The sequence below is a fragment of the Bos mutus genome, chromosome 16 (genome assembly GCF_027580195.1).
Source record: "Bos mutus isolate GX-2022 chromosome 16, NWIPB_WYAK_1.1, whole genome shotgun sequence".
In the NCBI taxonomy this organism is placed as follows: Eukaryota; Metazoa; Chordata; class Mammalia; order Artiodactyla; family Bovidae; genus Bos; species Bos mutus.
The window spans coordinates 13,150,763-13,170,079 of NC_091632.1; the positions used below are offsets into that span (position 1 = coordinate 13,150,763).

The 19,317-nt window shown below is 47.5% G+C and overlaps 1 protein-coding gene across 5 annotated transcripts in view; it reads left to right on the forward strand.

Moving 5' to 3' along the window:
* The window catches only part of HHAT (hedgehog acyltransferase), a 365,640-nt gene that overhangs the window by 70,563 nt on the left and 275,760 nt on the right, over window positions 1-19,317 (forward strand). For 2 of the 5 annotated variants that reach the window (XR_011467202.1, XM_070384725.1), the window contains exons 5-7: window positions 3,319-3,513; window positions 6,409-6,624; window positions 17,764-17,935. Coding sequence is in view for 4 of the 5 variants with exons in the window: in XM_070384725.1 (XP_070240826.1) it covers window positions 3,319-3,513; window positions 6,409-6,624; window positions 17,764-17,935 (583 nt within the window). In the remaining variant the exon portion in view is untranslated. The remainder of the gene's footprint in view (window positions 1-3,318; window positions 3,514-6,408; window positions 6,625-17,763; window positions 17,936-19,317) is intronic. The other 3 variants (XM_070384727.1, XM_070384726.1, XM_070384728.1) reach the window with 3 other exon arrangements.

Consider the following 19,317-nt stretch of genomic DNA (forward strand, 5'->3'; position numbering starts at 1 on the left):
GTTGGACCTATCTGAGTGAGCACACACAATTTATATACATTTGTAAAAAAATATTTTATTTTTTTATTTATTACTTATGGCTGTTGCTGTGTGTGGGCTTTCTCTAGTTGCAGAGGGCGGGGCTACTTTGCACTTGCAGTGTGTGGGCTTCTCATTACAGTGGCATCTGCCTAGAACACAGACTCTAGGCAGGCGGGCTGCCCGGACCAGGGATCGAACCTGTGTCCCCTGCAGTGGCAGACAGATTCTTTACCACTGAGCCACCAGGGAAGCCCTATATAGGTTTTGGCTGGATGGCATCACTGACTCGATGGACGTGAGTCTGAGCGAACTCTGGGAGTTGGTGATGGACAGGGAGGCCTGGTGTGCTGTGATTCATGGGGTCGCAAAGAGTCAGACACGACTGAGCGACTGAACTGAATTCTTTTTAGATTTTTCACATTGTTCTGTTTCATCACCTGACCACTGTGAATGTATATAGTGGAGTTGCCTTTGCCCATTGGGGTCAATGAGTGGGTAATAGGGGTATCAGAGAAGGTAAAGTTCACATGAGCGCATTTGCTGTGATGTCTTAGAGAGAATGGTGTTGAATGTTGCCTGCCTGTACTCTGACAGGAAGAAGATGGGAATATAGGATGACCTTGTGAGCCCTCAAAGTAGCGTTTGTGAGCTCAGGTGAATTCATCAGACTCTTTGGAGCAGATGGAGTTTGCACAGCCCTGCTAGTAGTTCCTGAAGGTTCCTGCAGCTTTTCCAAGTTGAAACAGCTTAAGTCTGTGGTTAAGTTCCCAAATGAATCCCAACAAACAGGCTTTTTCCAAATGGATCAAATAGCACTTAATAAAACGTAGCTGTGTTACAGGTGTGTGCGTAGCCACGCACTCATGGGAATGGATTCCAAGCGGTGAATGTTGTAGATCCTGTTTAAAAAGACACCCCCGCTTTTTCTTAATTTGTTAAAGCTACTTAAAATACAGTTGGCAACCTTATTCCTTATAATTGAACTCTGTCCAGAGGTGAGTTTTTAGGGGAAAGTTGGAAGCAAACTTATGTGCTATTTAATGTGGGTAGTAGGATGGAAAAATAGTAAAAATGAACTGTAGATTTCTCTGATTTTCTTGGAACTTCAAAGTGGCTGACCCAGTTGTTCATTTAAAATGTTCTCTCTTGGGCTGGAGTATAGATTTGGGAGATAATTCTACTTCGGCAATATTTTGGAAGCATTACCATTGAAAGATGGAATTTATAATTTGCAGTCCACATCTGTCTTTCCCTTAAATAAATCATTTTTTCCATAAGAAGACCCAATTTTAAGTAGTCCTCACTTTTTAAGTCAGTGCATTCATGGAAATCCTATCTATCTGTGTATGTGTGTGTGTGTGTGTGTGTGTGTATATGTATATATATATATAATTTTTAAAGTGTTTATTGAATTTGTTACGATATTGCTTATGTTTGATGTTTTGCTTTTTCGGCTACGAGGCATGTGAGATTTTAGCTCCCCGACCTGGGATCGAACCCACAGCCTCTGCATTGGAAGTCGAAGTCTCAACCACTGGACTACCAGGGAAGTCTCTGGAAATCCTGTGTTCGAATGCCCATCAAACAGACACATCATGTTTCCTATAGGACTAGCTGCTAGCATTTGCAGTGTACGCAGACATTGCTGTAAGCATTTTACACTGTTAACTTAATTCTCACGACAGCCTCATGAAGTGGATGCCATTATTCAAATTTTATATGTGATTTAAAAGAGAGAGATTTAGTAACGTATCTAGGGTCAAACAGCTAGTTAATGGGGACATCAGAATTTATTTAGGCAATTAGACAGCAAAACTTGATAATTCTACTACTAAGATATATTGCCTCTCAAACAATGTTAAAACATTATTGTGGTTTTTTTAAAGTAAGGATTTACCAGCCAGATATGACCAAGAGTATAGTGTAAAAGCAAAGACATGTTAATTTTTTAAAACTTTTTATTTTGTATTGGGATATAGCCAATTACCCACCTGCAATAAAGGAGACCCTGGTTTGATTCCTGGGTTGGGAAGATCCACTGAAGAAGGGATAGGCTACCCCCTCCAGTATTCTGGCCTGGAGAACTATACAGTCCATGGGGTCGCAAAGAGTCGGACACGACTGAGTGACTTTACTTTCGTAGCCAGTTAAGTGTTAACGATAGTGTCAGGTGAACAGTGAAGGGAGTCAGCCGTACATGTACATGTATCCATTCTCCTCCAAACTCCCCTCCCATCCAGCCTGCCTCATAACACCGAACACAGTACCATTTGCTATACAGTAGGTCCTTGTTGGTTATCTGTTTAAAATACAGCAGTGTGTCCATCCCAAACTCCCCATCTATCCCTTTCCCCATCCTCCCCTCACCATAAGTTCAATCTCTGAGGGAAAAAAAAAAAAAAAAACCATGTTAATTTATCTAGTTATTCAATGTCAATAACTATAAAACTTGAAATAGAAAAATTCTCTCCTAAGGTAGTAATAGATGTATCAATCAGATTTACTAGACAAAGGCCTCAATCTCACCCACTGAAAGCAGGTACTTTTTCTGTGACCTAAATTTGACTGAATAATATGCTAATGAAAAAAATGTAATTAGATATTTACTTTTAAGTCTGTGGTTTAGACTTTAGGAAACCTTTTGTGGTTTGGATGGCCCAGTTTCTAAATAAGACTCCGAAGAAATGCACACCAGTGCTTCCTCTCACCTTCACTTTCGCAGAATAGTGTGGGTAGTGGCTGGTGTGCCAGGCTGGCAGCTTTTCCGGCTGTCTTCTGGCTTCCGTAATATCTGTTGGACTGTCAGCTATGTGTCTTATTGTTGTGGGATCCACTGGCCTGCGGCTGTGGCTGAAGGCAGGAAAGCAGCTCCTTGCTTCTGGGTGAATCTGGTGAAGTTCTGAGGACCTGGGGGTGGGCAGCCATCACTTTGGGGCAGGGGTCCCCAGCCTCCAGGATCTAATGCCTGATGGTCTGTGGTAGAGCTGATGTGATTGACGGAAATAAAGTGTACAATACATGTAACGTGCATGAATCATCCTGAAACCACCCACACACCCCAACTCTGGTCCATGGAAAAATTGTCTCCACTGGTGGCCAAAAGGTTGGGGACTGCTATCTGGGGTTAATGTGGAAGGTCCTTCTGAATCCTCTTCATCCGTGTTAACACTAAATCCCCAGGACAATGAGTTTGGTTAAAGGGTCACAAAACAGAACCTTCAATGGCAAAGGCTGTTAGCTTACTTTCTCTTTTCTCTCTCTCTCTCTCTCTCTCTCTGGGTCCTTCTCTGTCTGCAGCACAAACCCTGGATCCTCGCAGTCTACGGGATGTGGGCCTGCCGCTGTGTGCTGGGGACCCAGGGCACCGCCATGGTTCTTATTCACGCCACTATCTCCTTCTGTGTTGCTCAGTTCCGGTCTCAGTTCCTATCATGGCTGTGTTCTCTCTCTCTGCTCTCTACACTGAGACTGCAAGATGTGGAAGAAGTTAAGGTAAGAGTCTCTGTTTTTTTTTAATACCAATGGGAAGGAGAAAACCTGTTTTGCAATGCCAATATCCAGGTAGATGCCTTTGTTTTCAGATAAGAGTCGATCCAAGAACTGGGATGGGGCTCCCCCTCGTGGCAGCAGAGGGTGTTGCATCCTGCGATCCTTTGTATCTGACTTTGTCTTAGCCCTCCAGACTGAGGGACTAACACACTTCAGCCCTGGGAGGCTGTCCAGGCCCACCCTGTACCTTTTCTCCCAGTTTGGGTCAGCATGGATGGTGCCAGACATCACAGGAACAAAAGCAAAAGAAAGCAATAATCCCCATGTTGTTTAGTCGCTAAGTCACGACCGACTGTTTCTTGACCCCATGGACTGTAGCCCATCAGGCTCCTCTGTCCGTGGGATTTCCCAGGCAAGAATACTGGAGTGGGTTGCCATTTTCTCCTCCAGGAATAATCCCCTATGCTTTTAATAAAAAATCATCTGTAAACTGCTGCACAGTTTATAGGGAATTCTCACATCTTTACTTCATCAGAAGCCCACGGTGGTCCCTGAAACAGATAAGGTTTAAGTATTTTCCTTGCACAGAAAATCTTGGGGAGCTTCTGATATTCTTCCTTTAACCATGTGTTCCTGTGGCATTTTAACTTCTGTCCATTTGTTTACTCATTCACTCATTTACTGATTCATATGATGGCAGTTAGAACTGGTGAGCCCTGGACTGGCACAGACATGGGGAAGGACACACCAGGAAGAATGAGCGGGTGGTTTTCTAATCTCTTCTATTCACTGTGCGTCCTCTTGAAACCGGAGGCAGTATTTAACCTGAGTCTCAATTTCATCGTTTGGAAAATGAAGGTACGAGCTGCTCTGCCTTCCTCATGGAGTTGTTCTGAGGACCTAACAAGATAATGTGTTAAGCAATTTTGTAAAAATGGTAGCATTTTGAAAATTCAAGATTTTTTTTTTTTTTTTTTTGCTGCTGTTGCTGCTACTGCTGCTAAGTCGCTTCAGTCGTGTCCGACTCTGTGCGACCCCACAGACGACAGCCCACCAGGCTCCCCCGTCCCTGGGATTCTCCAGGCAAGAATACTGGAATGGGTTGGCATTTGCTGTTGTTAGGCTCTCTTAATTTTTTTTCACTCTCACCAGTGGACTGGCGTGAGTAGGTCAGGTGGCAGCTCTCTCCTAACAAAAGATACTTAACTTCCCAGAATGATTAAGCTACCTGATTATTTAAATAAGTGTGCTTAAAATTAGATTTGCGATAAAAATAAAAACAAATCCACATCTAACTTTTGGGGGATCTGGCAAGTATTCAAAACAGTCTCCGATTGTAGTGATCGTTTATTTGGGGCCACTAGCATCAGTTATGGGCGTCAGTGGTGAATAAATTATGTATGTTGGTGATGTGAAAACTGTTGCCAAAGAGGAGGGAGCGAATGACCAGCAACTAGTTGCGCTGGGTTTCCATACTTTCACACGTGCAGTTTTCTTGATTTTTCTTGGTGTCTGCTGAAGTCCTGGACATGGAGTAGAAACTCTGTTCAGTGCTTAATTTTTCTGTGTAAAGCCTTGAAAGGCTCTCATGGGTCAAATGAACTACTCTGTCCTTTGTCCCAATTCTATCTTTTGTATCTATTTTCATCACCTGGTTTTCTCATTAAAAAACAATACGTATATATTTTAGAAAATATGGAAAATGTAGAAAAATAGATTATAAAATGATCCATAATTTTACTCCCTTAGTAGTATCAAGATTTCATCACAGTTGCTTTTAGTCTTTTGTTCTTCACCTAGTTTTGTACATACTTGTTATTTCTTATTTCATGCTGTCTTGTATACCTGTTTCCTGTGTGAGAATTCAGGTTCATTGAGGGCAGGGACTATTTCTTTTGATGATGTGTCTCTAAAGCTTGTTTCAAAATAGTCCTCCGCTACATGTGAAGCCAAATTAATGACAGAGAGCCAGAGGAAAAATCTGTTGAAGACATAAATCCCACGTGACATTTACAGACACACATCATTTTATTGTGCTTCGTGGGGATTACTCTTCTAACAAATTGGTTTCCCGGCACACCATTCTTGTGTACTTTATTCCTGCGCACTCCCCAGCACTGGCGTCACCAGCTCAGCTCCACCTCAGATCATCGGGCGTCAGATTCTCACGAGGAGTGTGCAGCCTCGGACCCTGGCACGCACACTTCGCAGTAGGGCTCGCGCTCCTGTGATTACCTAATGCCGCTGGTCTGACAGCAGGCGGGGCTCAGGTGGTAACAGGAGCCGTGGGAAGTGGCTTTAAATACACGTGAAGCTTCGCTAGCTCACCTGCCCTTCCCCTCCTGCTGTGGGCCCGGTTCCTGCCCACGGACCAACAGTGGGCTGTGGCCTAGGGGTTGGGGACCCCTGTAGTAAGCTGTAATATAGTGTAAACCTAGCTTTTATGTACAAATGGGAAACCAAGCAAACTGTGCGACTCATTTTATAGCAAGGTTCCCTTTATTGCGGAGATCTGGAGCTGAGCCCCCAGAGTCCCAAGATCTGTCTGGATAGGTCTCTCCGTGTCTTCAGAGTTGTGTAAGGGGTCAGAGTACCCCTTGGATGTAGCTAATCTCCGTGCTATGCACTGGTGTGTCCCACGGATGCGTATCTGGGAAAACCCTCGTCCTCTGTTGCATCAGGCTTAACGCGAAGCCGATGGCCGATGTTAGGGGACACTCTTCTGCTCGTTGCTTGTTAACTGCTTTCTCTGATGATGCATGACGTTAACCAGCTGCTCGGTGGTTCTCGGCTCCCGGGGTGGGACAGCCGCTCTGCCTGTGGAAGAGATCTCCTCCCCCGGAGATTGGATGGCTGTGCTTGACACTCAAGGGTTGTTCTCTCCTTGTGACTTCGCAGAGAGGGTGGTACAAGACCGAGAACGAGTACTACTTGCTGCAGTTCACGCTGACCGTGCGCTGTCTGTACTACACCAGCTTCAGCCTGGAGCTGTGCTGGCAGCCCCCGCCGGCCGAGCGGCCCTTCTACTCCCTCCCCTGGATGCTCGCCTACGTCTTCTACTACCCAGTCTTCCACAACGGGCCCGTCCTCAGCTTCCCGGAGTTCATCGCGCAGGTAGAGCCTTTCGAGGATTGCATGGGCGTTCCTGCCCGTGATGCTTCTGTCCTTGTTTATGTGATCACTCGTGAGTCTTTTCATACTGTTTTTGTTGAGTCGCTCAGTCGTGTCTGACTCTTTGCAACCCCATGGACGGTAGCCCACCAGGCTCCTCTGTCCGTGGGATTCTCCGGGCAAGAATCCTGGAGTGGGTTGCCATTTCCTTCTCCAGAGGATCTTCTGACCCAGGGATTGAACCCATGTCTTCTGCATTGGCAGGTGGATTCTTTACCGTGGAGCCACCAGGAAGCCCACACTTGGTATTCTGATAAGAAGTGAAATACTGTGCGGAAATAAGCCTTCGAATGAAGGTCACCGTGTCTCTTGTGTATGTGGGCTGTAGGGCCCCCCACCCAGATTCCCAGTGGACTGTGGCAGCCAGAAGTAATTACTGGGCACCGCCAGGAACCTGGGGTGGGCATCCCAGGCAGGCCAGCCCCAGAGAAAGAAAACCGGGTTTTCATGGACTTACTGGGAAAATGGAAGGAGACACTGACTAAGCGGTTGGTTGGCAAATAGTTGGTGCCCTTTTATTTTCACAGACTCCTTATGAAGTAGCTCTTCCGTGGCTGGGGGATTGTTCAGGGGAACCTGGGTGGGATGACAGAGTGGGGTTGAAGGGGGTTTGAAGGCCGTGCAGTGGTGTGTCTTCAGGTCTGGGTGTCTCTTTCTGCCCAGGACCGCGCCTGCCTCCTGGACAGCAGTCTTGTCCGAGGCTCACAGCAAGCTGCCTTCATCATTCCCACCTCATTTCCCCTCCTGCTTTGGATTCCTTCCCTCGTTCCGCAGCCAGCCTCGTGGAAGCTGTGTACTAGGTTAATGCACCCAAAGTATGAGTAATCAGTGATGCCTAAAAACAGGGTTTCTCCAAGAATATTCCTGCCCCCACCCCCCAACGAAAGAATCCTCATGGAGGTGAGAATAGTAAGGGCTTGCGTGTGTGTGTAGGCACACACGTGTGTACACATGCACACACGGGGGGCCTGGACACGTTGAAGAGCAGGGCCAGCAGCACTGTTTCACACTTCTGGAGGGGACACCCCACAAGGTGCCCCCTGCACAAATAGGAGGGTGCTTAGAAATCCCTTATTTTGCCTTAAAAATTTCACATTGTATTCAAAACATTACATTTCTGCATTAAACAATAACTTAATGCTTAAAAATTGCCAGTTAAATCATTAAACTTTTTCCCTCTCTGCAAATGTTTAAGGGAAATTGATATTCTAGGTGGATGTATTGATATGTTTAGCATATGGTTTCTCATACTTCAATTTGGGTTACCTGGGAGCATTCTTTTGCCATGGAGGAATTTAAAATCCATGTTTGAAAATCACGGTTAAAGTTGTTGTGTAAAAGCCAGAGGTGGTTTAGTGATAGCAGCTGACCTTCCAACTCAGTGATTCTTTTTTTTTTCAAACTTTAAACTTTTTATTTTGTTTTGGGGTATAGCTGATTAACAATGCTCTGGTAGTTTCAGGTAGACAGTGAAGAGACTCAGCCATGCACACACATGCCATTCTCCCCACATCCGTCTCCCATCCAGGCTGCCGTGCAACACTGAGCAGCATTTCATGTGCTATGCAACAGGCCCTGGCTGGTTATCCATTTTGAATACAGCAGTGTGTACATGACCTTCCCAAAGTTCCCAACTATTCCTTTTCCCCCAGCAACCGTAAGTTTGTTTTCTAAGTCTGTGAGTCTCTTTCTGTTTTGTAAGTTCATTTGTATCATATCTTTTTAGATTCCACATGGAAGGGATGTCATATGATAATTTTCCTTCTCTGTCTGACTTACTTCACTCCGTGTGACCGTCTCTAGGCCCATCCGTGTCACTGCACGTGGTCTATTTTACTCTTTTCAATGGCTACCGACTCAGTGACTCTTAAAGTGGGGTCCCTGGACCCATGGCTGCAGCCTCACGTGGGAACTCATCAGACGTGCAGATTCTCAGGCCCTGCCCCAGACCTACTGAATCAGAACCCTGGGAGCGGGGCTCCAGAGTGTGGTCCTGATGCTGCGAGGTGGAGAATCACTTTCCTAAGTTTTTTCAGAAGAGGAACTTCTTCTCTGGAGGTGGAGACCCTCCTTAGAGGATCGGGGTGGGGTAGGCCCAGTGTAGGGTGGGTTCAGTTCATCCACATTATGTCTCTTTAACAACCTCCTTGTTGGAGAAGGAAACAGCAACCCACTCCAGGATTCTTGCCTGGGAAATCCCACGGACAGAGGAGCCTGGGGGCTGCAGTATATGGGGTCGCAGAGAGTCAGAAGCGACTGAGTGTGCATGCACGGCACGGCCATTGTAAGTTTTAAATTTTAACATTGCAGTCAATAGCTTTTGGACTAAATACCCACAGCACACCCCCACCCTTCCTTGAAGACAGATAATCTTTCTCAGAGAAACATAGACTAAACCCATTAAGAGGAAACAAATTATTTTCCAAACCGCCTCTTATCCATTAAGGAGCTTATCCCTGTGGGATCACTTCTCTGTTTGGCAGATCACCATTCTTTTTAGTTCTTGTCTCCTCCTTTCTGACTGTCCCCTGTAGAGTCTTGAGGGAATTTGAGAGGTGGGTTGCAGGGTCCTGAATCTGTCACATAGAGACGAGCTCTGAGAGCATCGCTCACCTGAATCCTTAGCCACAGGCTCTCATTCTCTCGAGTTTCTGCCAATAGGGACTCAGGTATGGAGACTCTGGGCTGCACCTCTGTCTATTCTTTCTCTTTTTTTTACCCCTTTCTAAATGGTAGCAATTGCAGAAAGCAGAAACGCAAAGAGGCAAATTGAAGCCTTTCTTTGTAATCTGGGAGGATTCCTGGAAAAGTCAGCTTAGAAATGGCAAGATGTTTAATAAGGTACAGGGCAATAAAAAGCCAAGCGATTTCTGTGGTTGCTGGGGGTGTTTATGGGCACTCAACTCCTATGAGAAAAACGGGTCTAAAAGGAGAGCAGTTAAACTACTAAGGAGCTGACCTCATAGAGTGAAGGGATTCCATCGGAGACGCCGGGAGGGGAAAGACTGGGAGGGGATGGAGAAAAGCTGGCCGGCAGAGCTTGTAATCAAGGTATGCTCTGAACAAGCGCTCCCACGAATGAGTGAACGTCACAGGAGACGGTAGAGTTGAAATTTTGGTCCTTAGCCTCTCAGGCCAGCGTGCCCAGACTCTGAAGAACAGGAGGAGACTTGCCACCAGGGGGCAGCAGAGCCTCACTGTGGAAACCCACCCAGCCCAGCAAACCACAGTGGTTAAAATGAGAGCCTTAGGTCCACCCGAGACTTCTTTCGGAGAAGGCGATGACACCCCTCTCCAGTACTCTTCCCTGGAAAATCCCATGGACGGAGGAGCCTGGTAGGCTGCAGTCCATGGGGTCGCTAAGAGTCAGACACGACTGAGTGACTTCACTTTCACTTTTCACTTTCATGCATTGGAGAAGGAAATGGCAACCCACTCCAGTGTTCTGGAGAATCCCAGGGACGGGGGAGCCTGGTGGGCTGCCGTCTATGGGGTCGCACAGAGTCGGACATGACTGAAGCGACTTAGCAGCAGTAGCAGTAGGTCCACCTGAGACTTCTTTCGCTCAGTTTTTTTTTTTCCTTTAGTGTAAATTTACATACCCAAGATGAAACAAGCATAGAAGAGGAGCCTCTGTAATACATGGCATGTGATATATGTACACATCAATCACCAACAGGGAAAACTGGGCCTGTCAACAGGCCCCAGTGTTAACTCAAAGGTCATCTCTGATGGCGTTTGGAGTTGGAGAAATATGGGCCTCGTTTGTGTTTCTCCCAGGGGTCTGTGGAACTCAGAAAACGAGCCAGGGGTAAGGTGGGGGACAGTGTGGGGGAGGTCTAGGGAAAGGCAGGAAATGCTGTTTATTTGCTGAGCTTGGAGCCTGGGGCCACCCCATCCTACTCTGAGCAGGCTGACTCGTGCAGTGAGGAGCTGCTGTGTGTGTTGGGGGGCACTGGGGGGACTTTCCTTGCGCTTCTGCCCCAAGGGGAAGAAAGTGAAAGTGAAAGTCACTCAGTCGTGTCCAACTCTTTGCGAGCCCATGGACTATACAGTCCATGGAATTCTCCAGGCAAGAATACTGGAGTGGGTAGCCTTTCCCTTCTCCAGGGGATCTTTCCAACCCAGGGATTGAGCCCAGGTCTCCTACAGTACAGGTGGATTCTTCACTAGCTGAGCTACCAGGGAAGCCCAAGATTACTGGAGTGGGTAGCCTATCCCTTCTCCAGAGGATTGTCCCAACCCAGGAATCGAACCAGGATCTCCTGTGTTGCAGGCGGATTCTTTACCAACTGAGCTATGAGGGAAGCCCTGAGGGGAAGACAGTGCTTAAATAGGGAACGTGGTTGATGGTTAAGAGCAAAACTCCTGAGCCCAGCCCTTTAGTTACAGGGTTTGAATCCCTGCTCTGCTTTGGCTTGAGAGCATTTGGTGAGTTACTCACCTTATTTGTGACTGCATTTCCTTTTATCAGTATGATGGAAAAAATAATAATACCCCCTAGATAGGATTGTTGTAAGGACTAAATGATTTCATCTAGATAATGTGGCTTGACGTGTTGTACACCCTGTTATTGTCGTTACTGTTATCCAAAACTGAGCGTCATTTCTGGAGTATGTTGTTGGAGGAGGTCACTGAAAGGCTGGGATGACTGGTTGACCCTCAGTCTGGACCTGGGCAGTCAGAGGCTCCTCACCCCTCCCCTGCCCTTGGAATGTACTTTCTGCCCACCATTCTCAGGCTGGGAGCCATTTCTGGGGCATAGGTTTGACCTTGAGAGAGGAAGGTGTCGTTCAGACCAGCTGAACTCCCTACGTGACTAAACCCAGAACAGGCCTCTGTTTCAACTTTAAAATTCTGCTGGTGGATGCAGAGATCTGCTGGTGTTGTGACACCCACTACGAGGCCTGCCTGTTAGCTCCCTGGGTTATTAATCCTGCCCTGCCGGTCCAAGCAGCCCACTTGTTTCTTCGGTCTATCCTTATAAATGCTGGGCTGGAGGAAGCACAAGCTGAAATCAAGATTGCCGGGAGAAAGATCAGTAACCTCAGATATGCAGATGACACCACCCTTATGGCAGAAAGTGAAGGGGAACTAAAGAGCCTCTTGATGAAAGTGAAAGAGGAGAGTGAAAAAGTTGGCTTAAAGCTCAACATTCAGAAAACGAAGATCATGGCATCCGGTCCCATCACTTTATGGGAAATGAGGTGGGGAAACAGTGGCTGACTGTATTTTTCTGGGCTCCCAAATCACTGCAGATGGTGATTGCAGCCATGAAATTAAAAGACACTTACTCCTTGGACGGAAAGTTATGACCAACCTAGATAGCATATTAAAAAGCAGAGACGTTACTTTGCTGACAAAGGTCCGTCTAGTCAAGGCTTTGATTTTTCCAATGGTCATGTATGGATGTGAGAGTTGGACTGTAAAGAAAGCTAAGCACCGAAGAATTGAAGCTTTTGACCTGTGGTGTTGGAGAAGACTCTTGAGAGTCCCTTGGACTGCAAGGAGATCCAACCAGTCCATCCTAAAGGAGATCAGTCCTGGGTGCTCATTGGAAGGACTGAAGTTGAAGCTGAAACTGCAATACTTTGGCCACCTGATGCGAAGAGCTGACTTACTGGAAAAGACCCTGATGCTGGGAAAGATTGAGTGCAGGAGGAGAAGGGGACAACAGAGGATGAGATGGCTGGATGGCATCATCAACTCGATGGACGTGAGTTTGAGTGAACTCCGGGAGTTGGTGATGGACAGGGAGGCCTGGCGTGCTGCGGTTCATGGGGTTGCAGGGAGTCGGACACGACCGAGTGACTGAACTGAACTGGACTGTCCTCTGGGAACCAGGGGCCGGTTTCAGGTCTCACCTGGGGAGGCTCCCACGGGTGAGAACTAACATCTGTTTATGTCAGACCCGAGGCCCTGGGGTCCGGGCTGGTAGGTGAGGGTGGCAGTGGGGGCCATTCTGGGCACGATTCTGGGCAGGGGCCATCCCAGGCCTCAGAGGAGGTCAGCGGAGGATAGATGCAGGCCGTGGCTGCAGGGGTGGGCCCAGTCCCTGAGCGACCAGCGCTGGCAGTCACTGTCCCAGTCAGACCACTCAGGGTTTGGGGTAGGCTCCAGAAGGCACCTGCAGTGATGCTGACCATGAGGAATACTCACTGAGTACTCACCCCAACCAGGCTTTCCATGTTCTAACATGTTTTATCCTAGCAACAGCCCAAGGAGTAAGACACTGTTATTCCCACTTCATAGACAGTAACACGGAGGCAAAGAGAGGCTAATAGAGTGCATGTTGGGGTAGGGGGAATGAAGACTGGAGCCTTGTTGCCAGCTCGGTGACCCTCACAGGAATTAGAGTGAGGATGCAGTGTGACGTGGTGGACGTGTGGGTCTGGACACTCAAGCTGGCCAGGCCAGGTCCCAGTCCTGCGGCCGCTACCCCGACTTCAGGCTCCATTTGCTGTTCTGGCAGACACCAGTGGGTACCACCTGCCTTGGTCTGGATGCAGTGAGGGTCTGACTAGGGAATCACTTATTGGGGAAGGGGTGTGGCCTGAGACTGTGGGCTGGAGAGAAACGCCCTTGTTATAAAGCAATGAGACTTGGGCTGCAGTGCCCTGGAGCCAAGTGCAGAGGCTGGAGCGGAGGTGACTCGGTTGAACAGCTGTGTCTGGGGAAGGCTTCTCTGGTGCTCTCCAATGTGGGTATTATTCACGTGTGAAAGAACCTTTCAGCTTTGAGAACTGTCACCTTGAATCATTAGAATATCTCTGAAAGGCTTTGATATTCCTTTTTATGCAATTTGCATGAAATGAGGTTTTAAAAGATAATGTGTTTTACAATGCACTTTGCAGATGAGTTAATGTGTGTTTTTTCGTGGAGTCTTCACTAAAAATTCCCATTGGCGGCAGTTTCCAGTGGTCTTAAGGTTGGCACTGACCTCGGTTTAAAACATCTCTGGTGAAATGCTTTGCATGCCGAGGTTGAATAATGAGCAGCCCTGCTCGTTAGGCGAGCTGTGTGTGGTGCGTCTTTTCTTCCTGCCGGATCGACAAGGGACAGATGCAGTTTTTTAAATAAAAGGGAGACAACTCGATGGAAGGTATACAGGGATTGTGATAATGACACGACTCTAAAGAAAAGCTGATATCCATTCTTTTTAAAGTAAAAACAAATAGAGTGAAAAACTGGGTTGTTTTCCTTCTGCTGCGTTTGCTGGTGCAATTAAGGAATAGACATTTCTCATACTCTGACTGGGGAGGCACCCAGCATCAAAACGGCAGCACTGCAGAGAAAAGCCCAGCCCTTCTGGTCCTGGGGTGCCGCATAATTATGCCTTTTTCAGCCTGGGGAGGAAGCTGGGCCCTGGGGAAGGTAGGTAAGTCACTAGCTGGAAGCCAGTCAGGCACACAACGCACCTTGTGTTTCTTCCTAATTACAGATCTTCGGGTCCCTCTAGATGGTGCCTTGTTTGGGGAAGGAAAGGAGGGCCTCTGGGCTGTCCGTGGCACATGGTCGCCTGAGCTGCAGGCGATTGGCCAGACTTTCCCGATCGCCTGGCGGGGTCCTTTGTCCTGATCCGGCAGAGGCTCTCCTGTCTCTTCTCTGCTCCCGGGAACAGGGCTGCACAGCCAGTGGTGCCCCGAGACCACAGGTGCAGCTCTGGTCCTCAGGGGGACCTGAGCTGGGGGTTAGCTGTCTGCTCATGGGCCTGCAGGGCATGTGCACCGTTGCTTATTTAGAAGCCGGAGACAGTTGTGCAAAGATGGTCTTCGGTCAGTTCTGCTTGTGAGTTGTTATCACGTTCAATCAGGGAAGCTGCTTTCCTCCGAAAGTCTGGCACCAAGAAAGGCCCTGCCCACTGGCCTAGAGTGGAGTTAGGGGCCTCTTGGGTCTTGGCTCAGCTGATTGCCTTGGTGTGAACTGTTCTAGCTGCCACAGACTGATGGACACTCTGTTCGTCATTATTTCTTCATTTGCTGATGCTCATTAAGTCCAAATGAGTTTGCTTTGTTAGACGGTATTTGTTTTCCTCTTTCTTACTCCACTCTGTATGATAGTCTCTAGGTCCATCTGTGTCTCTTCAAAGGACCCAAATTTGTTCTTTTTAATGGCCAAATAATATTCCACTGTGTAATATATGTACCATATCTTTTTTTATCCATCCATCTGTTGATGGATATCTAGATTGCTTCCATGTCCTGGCTATTGTAGATAGTGCTGCAATGAATATTGGGGTGTATGTGTCTTTTTGAATTTTGAGCTAGAAAAGGATTGATTATGAACAAAGGGGAACTTAGCGTATAGCTAAGAAAATCTCTGAGTGAGGTGGGAAGGTAGTTGTTGTTTTTACTAAGTTGTATCTGACTCTTTGCAATCCCATGGACAGTAGCCCACCAGGCTCCTCTTTCCGTGGGTTTTTCCAGGCAAGAATACTGGAGTAGGTTGTTATTTCCTTCTGCAGGGGATCTTCCCAACCCAGGGATTGAACCTGAGTCTCCTGAATGGCAAGCGGGTTCTTTACCACTGAGCCGCCAGGGAAGACCCAAAGTGGGACGGTAAGGAGAAATAAAGATGGGGCTGGCGCAGAAGAGAGAGAGAGGCAGGCCTTCTTGTTGAGGATGCCGTGCTCCCCAAAGCATTTTTGACAAGAAGGGTGCGGAAGCAGAGCGCTTGTCTCTCTAGTGGAGAGGACCAATGCCTTTACGCTATTATAAACTTGCATTACTCCCCCCAGTTACAGAAATAGTAACAGTTTAAAATAACTGAAGACCCTTACCATCCAAAGATTACCATCACTGCTGCCATTTTGGTGTCTCTCTCTCTCTCTCTCCAGCCTTTCATGATTTATGCAGATAGGTATCAAAAAATAGTGTTTTGTGACTACGTACGATTGAGGTGCGCTTGTGCACGTAACCAAGCCCCAAGCCCCTCCTGTTGGGCCTTTCGTGATTGCCTTTTTCTGCTCAAGTAATGCAGACACGAGGGATCAGGCAGCTCGGGGGTCTCTTAACTGAGGATTTTGCCATTCACTGGCTCACTGATGCTCTGCTGTGGACTTTGTAGGGTCTCGCAGAGCAGGCACGCTTGAGGTAAGGATTCAGATGAAAACCACCCTCAGTTATTCCTGGAGAAGGAAAGCGGCGGGGCATTGCACTGGATGTGGCTGTAATTACAGTGAACTGTGATCCGTGCCAGGCTGCAAGCCGAGGCTTAGCTCCCTGGATAACCTCGCCAGCCAGCACTCCCCTGGCAGACCTGGTGGCATGGGTCTTTCAAAGCCATTATTAATACTTTGTTTCCTAACACGTTATCTTTCTCAGGTGAGCTGAAGAAAATGAAAGGAAAAAGGAAATTCCTGTAGTTTGATCGTCTTACATTAAAAAAGTTAAACCAGCAGCTCTCCTGGGTGTAGCTAACCCAGTGGATGACAAAAGGGGGAAAGCCATCCACGCAGGTGATTGCAGTTTCACTGTGCCAGCCCGAATTTCTTGGTCTGGCTTCTTGCTGGAAGAGGACAGTTTGAGACCGCAAGCTAGCCTAACGCCAAGGCCCAAGAAAGGATTCTGCACCCTCCACCCCAGCAGCAACCTGCAAAAATCCAGGGCAGAGGGCAATTCCTGATGTATCATGTATATGCTCAAGAATGGAATAAAAATGAATTCCTGGGAGTGTAGGTCACCCGTCACCTCTCAGGGCTGTGCCTGCAGCCCCTCCTGGCTGCAGTGGGACCCAGCGCGCCCTGATGGTTAGAGGAGAGGAGAAGTCAGAGAAGCACGCCCAGGTCACTTTCCCCAGGGCCGGCCTCCCTAGTTTCTGTGGTGTCTGGAGCCGTACTTGTCAAAGGCTGAATTGAGTCCATATCCTCTGCCCGCCAATGTGTGTAGCTACAAGTTTGCAATTAAGGCATCCACGTCCCCTCTGCATTTCAAGGCAGCCTTCAGCCTAATAAAATCATGTCAGTGTAACATCCAGAAAACTTATGTACACTCCCTTGGTTTTTTGTTTGTTTGCTTTGGCTTGTTTTTTGATTGCACCGGGTCTTCATTGCAGCATGCAGGATCTAAATTCCCTGATTGTGGATCACACTAGGACCCCCGGCACTGGGAGTGCAGAGTCTTAGCCACTCAACTACCAAGGAAGTCTCTCTGTTGTTTTTGTGTGTTGGTCTAGGATACATCAGGAATTGCCCTCTGCCCTGGATTTTTGCAGGGCTGCTGCTGGGGTGGAGGGTGCAGAATCCCTTCTTGGGCCTCGGCGTTGGGCTAGCTTGCGGCCCCCACAAGCTATATTCTTACTCTGGGATAGAGTATTCTAACTCGGATGTGACTTTTAAAAGACTTTAATTGAAACATAATTTGATTTACAGTGTTTGCAGTAGTTTCAGGTATACAGCAAATGATTCAGTTACATGTGCTCAGTCACTTCAGTCGTGTCTGACTCTTTGCGACCCCGTGGACTGTAGCCTGCCAGGCTCCTCTGTCCATGGGATTCTCCAGGCAAGAACACTGGAGTGGGTTGCCATTCCCTCCTGCAGGGGGCCTTCCCCCCTTCCAGGGATCAAACCCACGTCTCTATGTCTCCTGTACTGGCAGGTGGGTTCTTTACCACTAGCTGTCTATTTGTTTACTCTTTTTAAGATTCTTTTCCTTTCTAGGTTATTACAACATACTGAATATAGTTCTCTGTGCTATACAGTAGGTCCTTGTCTATTATCTATTTTATATATAGTAGTGTGTGTCTGTTAATCCCAAACTGTTAATTTATCCACCACCCCCCACCCCCCTTTCCCCTTTGGTAACCATAAGCTTGGTTTCTATGTCTGGGAGTCTGTTTCTGTGTTCTAAATAAGTTCATTTGTATCATTTCTTAAGATTCCACGATATGTGATATCATATGAGATTTATCGGACATAATTCTTTTCATCCAAGAGCACAGAGTGTTTCCAAGGCAAACTAAACCAACCCTCCATTCGGAGATAACAGCGATAATGAGAACTTATAAAAAAAAGTTGTCTGGGGGACTCTGAAAGGTTTTAAAAACGGTGGCGCCATCCGATGACTTCTTTCGTTTCCCCTTTAGATGCAGCAGCAGGAGCAGAGCTCGCCGAAGACCAGCCTCTCCATCCTTGCCTTGGGGCTGGGCCGTCTCCTCTTCTACTGGTGGCTGGCAGAGCTGATGGTTCATCTCATGTACATGCACGCCATCTACAGCAGTGCCTCCCTCCTGAGGGCCGTCTCGAGCTGGACCTTAGGTAACTGGAGAGATCGCCGGCGGTAGAACAAGCGTCAGGAGCGAGCTTCACGGGGAAGCTGGTCAGAGAGCAGACAGGGGTGTGGTTGCCTTCAGCAAACCCTGTATTTTTTAACCACATTCCTCTTGTGGCCAAGATGACGCATGCGTGAAGTGGCCGACAGAGGTGAGGGCCAGGTTTGTGGGCTGGGAGCCGAGGATGGTAGCAGCTCCTCTTCCTGATGGAATTCCTGCTAAGCTCAGCTGGGTCTGCATCTTCCTGGTGTGGCCAGCACTGCACTTGACAGGAGTCCCTGCTAAGAGCTGGTGCTGTAAGACCGAGTTCTGTAGTCATCCTTGTTTTCGTGTACGATGTAAAGCAGAGTGTAAAGCTTTAGAGTCAGACAGATCCAGGCTTTATTTTCAAATTGAAGTGTAGTTGATTTACAACGTTGTATTAGTTTCAGGTGTATAGCAAAGTGATTTGGTTGTACATATACGTGTGTGTGTGTGTGTGCACGTGAGCACGTGCGCTCTGTGCTTAGTTGCTCAGTCATGTCCGACTGTTTGTGACCCCATGGACTGCAGCCCGCCAGGCTCCTCTGTCCATGGGGATTCCCCAGGCAAGAATACTGGAGGAGGTTGCCATGCTGTCCTCCAGGGGATCTTCCTGACCCGGAAATCAAACCCAGGTCTCCCGCATTGCAGGCAGATTCTTTACTGACTGAGCCACCAGGGAAGCCCATATGTGTTTCACTTATAGGTTATTACAAATATTGGGTATAGTTCCCAGTAGATTCTTATTGGTCATCTACTTTATGTGTAGTAGTGTGTGTCTGTTAATCCTAAACCGCTAATTTATTCCTCCCCCCAATTTTCCCCTTGGTAACTGTAAGTTTGTTTTCTTTGTCTGTGAATGTATCCCTATTTTGTCAAAAGTTCATTGGTGTCATTTTTTAGACTCCACATATAGGTGATATCGGGCTTCCCTGATAGGTCAGTTGAAAAGGAATCCGCCTGCAATGCAGGAGACCCCAGTTCAGTTCCTGGATCAGGAAGATCCCCTGGAGAAGGGATAGGCTACCCACTCCAGTATTCTTGGGCTTCCCTGGTGGCTCAGCTGGTAAAGAATCTGCCTGCAATGCGGGAGACCTGGGTTCAATCCCTGGGTTGGGAAGATCCCCTGGAGAAGGGAAAGGCTACCCACTCCAGTACTCTGGCCTGGAGAATTCCAGGCACTGTATAGTCCATGGGGTTACAAAGAGTCGGACATGACTGAGTGACTTTAACTTCACATAGGTGATATCATATTTGTCTTTCTCAGGCTGACTTCACTTAGTATGATAATCTTTAAGTCCATCCATGTTGCTGCAGATGGCAACATTTCATTCTTTTTTATGGCTG